The sequence below is a fragment of the Puma concolor genome, chromosome C1 (genome assembly GCF_028749965.1).
Source record: "Puma concolor isolate L17-30 chromosome C1, mPumCon1.1.hap2, whole genome shotgun sequence".
Lineage (NCBI taxonomy): Eukaryota > Metazoa > Chordata > Mammalia > Carnivora > Felidae > Puma > Puma concolor.
The window spans coordinates 207,548,025-207,554,329 of NC_141674.1; the positions used below are offsets into that span (position 1 = coordinate 207,548,025).

Consider the following 6,305-nt stretch of genomic DNA (forward strand, 5'->3'; position numbering starts at 1 on the left):
CCTGCATGATGTAGGATGTGCTTTAAGATGACTAAAGCACATCTGCAAAATGGGGACTACTTGAATAACAGAAAGCAACTGGAAATTGAACACATGTTTTCCGCTGCTCTATCCTGTCGCTTAATTCCCGATAAGGAAGTCAGAAATGAGCTGCAATACAAAGTCAGCCAAGAAAAAATAAATCTCACCATGTTTAGGTACTGAACTACTAACTGTGTCTATTTTGTTTAGGAGTATTCTAGCTCAAATTTCTCATTATAAGAAATTTACATGTGCAACCTAAGAAGGAAGCAAAATGTGGCTTGTACTGTGACGGAGGCGATTCAGACATCTTTCTCATTTACAAGGAATGATTCAGTTTATGTCATTGGTGTACCTTCCTCTGTGGCATGTAAATAAACTCTATAAGAAGCAAGCTGGTCCCCAAATAACTTTAGACAGACTTCCAGGTTGCCAATTTGAGAGTGTGAAGTAACAAACAGGTGTGTGTGCACATGTGAACACATCATTACATACACAAAGCCAACTTCTGTCGGTAGCACTCACACACACACACACACACACACACGTGTAGATCTACCTGTGCAACGAAACAGTTATGAATGCAAACAGAATCTCAGCACTGGAACTAAACAAAGAGTAACAGATAAAAACGAACATAGAAGTAACACAAGTTACTTGCTGGAGGTGTAAACAAATCCAAGCTAGTTTCCGAAATGTGACTCTTAGTATCAGGAACATAAAAACATTAGGAACCTGAAAACATTTAGCAGAAACTGAGAACCAAATCTGACAGCAGAGTTTAGTTTTAGTGGATGTTATATTAGTGGATGGGTAAGCTGCTTCTCCCTTCAAAATACAATGGATAGATCTCCCTTGGCCTTCAGAAGTCCTGTGAAATCCTAGAAACAATTCCATAAAATGCCCGCCCTCGCGATGTACATTCCTCCCATGTGTGACTTATTTCTCTCAGCCTCATTCAAAATGTGAAATTAGGATTTGGATGGGGATGAGTATTTCAAGAAGAGTGCCATAAATAACTCGGAGCACTTTCCCCATGAAATAAATTTCATGAAAATAGGTTTTTTTTTTCTATAAATGCTTCTTGTTTTTATTAAGACACCGCAGACATAAAACACACCATATTGCAATTCCTAAATTGCAGCCATATCACTTATCAGTGACCAATAAATTACTTCACTCTATGATAGATACAAATGCTCCATTCAAGTTCAGTTAATAGAATAATGTCAGGATATCATGCAGACAGCTTGCATTAAATACATGAGGAATAATAGCATACCCTCAACAGCTTCTGTGATTTTCAGACATGAAAACTTTGTCTTATTCCAAATTTGAAGAGATGGAATAAAGAATGTTTTCATATAAAATACATTTGAAACAGTGGTTTTTTTTTTTCTTTAAAAAGGCATCTAATCCACCTGCAACATACACTCGTAATACATCTTTTTAGTTACAAAATCAGGTAGATATGTATTCTTTTTCATCTAATATGACCGATGTGAACCTTTCAGTGATTTCCAATATCAAACAGTTAAATTCAAAATAATATTTTCCCGGTAAGTGTGACATATATTTGTAATCAGAGGAAGAAAGACTTGTCAGTTTCGTCTTTGGGAGCTATTTTCTATTTTATCAGATAATTGAAAGTCAGTAGTTGTTCACGGTATAAAATCTTGAACCAATCACTAACACGCCTTTATTTTCTGCTCCTAATCTTGAAATGTATTTGGACTGGAGGTACGGGAGAAATATTACTGCTTATCAAACACTTCCCTGGAAATTTAAATGCACAAAATTTCCAGATGTATACATTCTAGAATAAATTATTTTAAAAACGAAATGAAGAAAAAAGGCAGAGGAAGCCTACAGCTTATATTCTGCGTGAATAGCTTTCAGTATCTTCCAGGTGGGGGCAACAGTAAGTCAGTTTTGAGAGGAGAAGAGAGAACGGGCTCTTTAAGCTCCCTGAGTCCAGTTACAGAAGATGAAATGACTTCCTGGTATAGTAACACTGTGAATAAAACAATCCTAAGTTTTCAGGATGGGACTTCTGGACTCCGCCGAGCTGGGAGCCGCGGCACCGGCAGCCCTGCGCGCGCCGCCACCTCTCCCGTCGGCTGAGTGGCTTCAGCTCCAGCGCGCAGGCGCGCTGCGCACCTGCCGGGGAGGGCGGGGGGCGCCCAGCTGCGCGCGGCTGGCCTCGTGTGCCGCCGCCCCGCTCTCCCGCGCAGTGTCCCCGGGGAGTGGACTTCACTCTCAGCGCCCCGGGCTCACTCGCCTTCCAGGACAGCCAGGAAGCGGGGACACCCTTCTTTCACGTGGACATCTCATTCATCCTTGCTCTGGACAATTCAAGTCCTTTCACAACTGCGGCAGACGTGCGCGCGCGCACCTCTCCCCTGAAACTCTCTAGTCGCGGCAGCCAGAAAATCAGCTCTCGGGCGGGGCGGCGGGGGCCCACTCCTCTTCTCCTTCTCTTTGCAAATCCTCGGACTCGGGGGAGGGACGGCCGTGCACTCTGGCGAGGACCTGGGTGGTGCGTGAAGCGGAGGGCGATCTTGCACAGTCCACAGAGACGGGACTCCCCAGCAGCATCCCCGCCTCCTCGGGGTCCATCGCCGACCCCGCGCGGAGGAGGCGGGGCGTGGGAGGCCCGGTGGTGGCCGGGCGTCCCGGTGCCGCACGGAGGGGGCGCAGCTCGAGCGCGCGGAGCCGGAGGCCCCCCCACCTTCCTCTCCGGCCGCTCGGGGGCTGGAGGTGCTGGCGGAGGCCCGGCTTGAGGCCCTGTTACGTGTCGCTCCTCCGCGCGCCGCCGCCAGCCGCCGCCCGCGCCCTCGGGCCGCCCCCGCCGCCCCCCGCCGAGCCAGCGGCCGCGCCCTCGGGCCGGTACTTGAGCCAGCAGATGACCCAAGTGACGACGACCGAGAAGAGCGCCAGGATGCTGGCCACCGACAGACAGATGGGCCCCACGGGCGAGGGCGACCCGGCAGCGGGGGCAGCGCCAGGGGGCGCCCCGCCGCCGGGAGGTGCCCCGCCGCCGCCGCCGCCGCCGCCGCCGTAGTGGTTGACGAAGATGAGGCCGGTGAAGAGCAGCACCACCATGGAGAGGAAGGAGAAGACGACGCACACGCAGCCGGCGGTGAGCGCGGCGCGCTTGCAGTTCTGGCAGCTCTCGTAGGCGCCCGGGGCGCGCAGGCCGGCGCGGGCGCGGGGCTCGCGAGCGGCGTCCTCCGCGGGCGGCGGCGGCGGGGCCGGGGCCGGGGCCGGGGCGGGCGGCAGGGCGGCGGCGGCGGGCGCGGCGCGGCGCGCGGGCAGCGGCGGGAGGCGGTCCTGGGGCAGCGGGTCGTGCGCGGCGCGCAGGGCCAGAGGGAAGGCCTCGGCGAGCTTGGTGTTGTTGGGCAGGCCGTGCACGCGGCTGTCGGGCAGCGGCGTGCGGTGGCGGCACACGGGGCACGCGATGGCGCCGGGCGGGCCGTGCCAGGGCGGCGGGCGCAGCGGGCGCTCAGGCGCGGCGCTCGCAGAGGCGGCGGCGGCGGCGGCGCGGAGCTGCAGCTGGCTCAGGCACTCCTGGCAGAAGGTGTGCAGGCACGCCAGCAGCTTGGGCGCGCGCCGGTCCGCGTCGAAGTAGTTGTAGCAGATTTTGCACTCGTAGTCCTCGAGCGGAGGCAGGCCGGGGACGGTCACGGCGGCGCTCCGAGCGGCCGCGTCCCCGCCGTCCCGGGCTCCCGCCGCGGCGACCCCGGCTCCTGTCGAGCTCCCGGGGCTGCTGGTTGGGCTCCGCTCGCCGCCGCCGCCGCCGCCGCTGTCGCTCGCCGGCGCTGCCATGGCATGATCCGCCCCTCATCGGGGGCAAGGTGAGGAGTCTTCCTCCCCCTCGGTCGTCGCCTCGGCTCTCGGCAGGGAGGAGGCGCTTCTGCCTCCCCCCTCGGGCTGCTGTCGCCTGGCGGGGGAGGCACCGCTGGCTGGGCCGGGCGGGGGCGCAGCGACGACCGCCTTCCCTCACGCTGCCCCAAGGCGCGGGCGCCTCGGTCCCTCCCAATCCCCTGGCGTCTCTCCGCAGTCCCCCCCTGAGCTTCTCAAGGCCGCTCTCCTGGCCCCTTTGGATGTCAGTTTTTGTTGGAATTGGAAGTGGAGGGAGGATGGGGGGGGCGGTGCAGGAACGAAATTTGGGGTGCGGCTGCTTCAGGATGTGGCGCCCTTGCACACACCCCCTCCCCCTCCCCGGCAAACAGACGAGGGGTGGTGGTGGCGGTGGGAAACCTGGTCCTGCTTTTTCCTTATTCCTCTCCCTCGTCCTCCTCCCGTTTACCCTCGTTATTCCATGTTTACTCCCCTGGGTTTGGGGCTGAGTCCCTGGCGGAGCCTCCTCGCCCGCCCCCCCACCCCCCACCAGCAAGAGCTCACCGGTGATGTAATGCGGGACCCGCGCAGGGAGGGCAAGCGGCAGCCAGGGCAGCGGCGGCAGCTCCGGTTCCTGTTCGTGAAAATCGTGGTATCATTTCTCCGTCCAAGGGCGAAAGCCAGTAATTACCCTGCCATTTATACACTTTCCACTTGTATTAGCAAAGCCCAGGTAGTCCTGCAGCATTCACAGGGTGGAAGCCGAGGGCTGGCATGTTCCTTTCACCGTTTGGAGGAAATTTTGGAGCTAAACGGTATCTTTCTTTCCCCCTTGAAATATTGCTTGCTGGGATTTAAGGAGGCAAGAAGACAGAGACTCGTAGCCAGGTCTTGCTGATTTCCTGGCGCTGACCACAGGGGAGGAGGTAGCTCTTTCGTTGGTGCGCAGGCGTTTTCAGAGGCGGGGGGAATTGCTGTTCTCAAACAGGTTCACGCATTTCAAAGTCTAGCTTAAACTAACCCCCGGCATCACTCACCACCATCTTCCACTTAAACTTTTAATATGCGAATGTAGAGAGTCAAAAATTCCCTGAGTAACTGGAAGAGATCCTCTTGATTTGTTAAAACTAATAGAAACCCTACTGGGCAGCTTAGCAAGAAGCAGTGTTTCTTGAAAGGAGCACTCAGTAGAACATAGGATTGGTGGTTTGGGAGCGGGGGGGGGGGGGGGGGGGCATCTGAAAGGTGCTGTTTAGATATTCCTAACCAGAAAGTTCTTCCCTTTTTTCTCCAGGTTGGACCTCCCCCCATGAAAAGAGAGAGAACCACAACAAGGAAGGCGAAGAGGAGGGTTCTCTGAGTTCCCATGAGATGGGAATGTTTCCACTTCTCCGTGTTATCTGCGGAAGGCAGTAAGATGCTCCAGAGAATGTTTGTGGAAAGGACAGATGAATGGAAAATCAGCTGAAGGAAAATGGCGGAAAGGAACCAGTAAGCTACCAATGCAGGAATTGCCCTAAACAGCTGGTAAGTTTCTATGATATTTGAAACGAAATTTACTGTTTACTCTTTGTGAATCGTGAATGTGATAGATGTCTTAAGGGTGAGGGGTCTTTGGACAACTTACTAGAGACCACTTTAGCTTTCTAGTTCCTGGTTTCAGATTTGATAACTATGACTTGGGGTAATACTGTTTCTTTTTGCAGTATGTTAGTTTGTGACGGGGGAGCTGTGATGAGTAGAGGGCAGGGTGGTGGGACATCAGGAGAAGTCCCTCATCTGGCCTTGGGATATTACAAAGTTATGCCATCCAGCCTCTGAGTGGCGGCGCTAGCTTCCTGTCCTTTTCGTTCCCTCCTTGAGCTGCAGGATTGTGAAGAGCCTGGAATCATGCATTTTGGATGCAGTTTTAAACTGGGTCCTTCTACGTAAGCCGTGACTAGCCCTGTACTGAGAAGAGACATATTGCTGTTGTGGGAAACATTTAAAAGCAGGTCATGGGGGAAAAACAAGCACAAAAACAGGACGGCTCCTGTGCGTTTATGTCTTGTCCTTCCCACCCACCCAGTTCTTGGGACATGTGTAACTTCCATGCCAAAAGGGGGTGGAAAAAGAGTTCTGAAAGTCCACATGTCTGCATTTGGGCCAAACAACTGAAGATTTTGAACTTTCACTCTATTCTGCATTCTCAGCACTGGATGGAAGAATGGAGAAACGGAGCATGGGGCTGTAGTGAAGTCTTCCAGCCTGAGCACTATTGACATTCTGAGATGGACAGTTCATTGTTGTTCTCTGCACTGCCAGAGGTGTAGTGGCATCCCTGGGCCCTAACCACTTGATGTCAGGAGCAACCCTTTCCCCAGTGGTGACATGGCCGGGGGGTGGGGTGGGGGGCGGTCCTTGGATCGCAGGTCTCCACCAACATCACAGATTTGGTTATG

The 6,305-nt window shown here is 54.1% G+C and overlaps 1 protein-coding gene across 1 annotated transcript; it reads right to left on the reverse strand.

The window, feature by feature from the left end:
* Positions 1-1,082: 1,082 nt before the first annotated feature.
* Positions 1,083-4,788, reverse strand: RNF228 (ring finger protein 228). Its single transcript, XM_086719744.1, has one exon. The coding sequence runs from the start codon at positions 3,847-3,849 to the stop codon at positions 2,812-2,814; it is 1,038 nt and encodes a 345-aa protein (XP_086575870.1). The 5' UTR covers positions 3,850-4,788; the 3' UTR covers positions 1,083-2,811.
* Positions 4,789-6,305: the final 1,517 nt, after the last annotated feature.

Excerpts from the sequence above, each read along its gene's own strand:
- RNF228 (XM_086719744.1), bottom strand. The coding sequence starts at position 3,849 with ATGGCAGCGCCGGCGAGCGACAGCGGCGGCGGCGGCGGCGGCGAGCGG.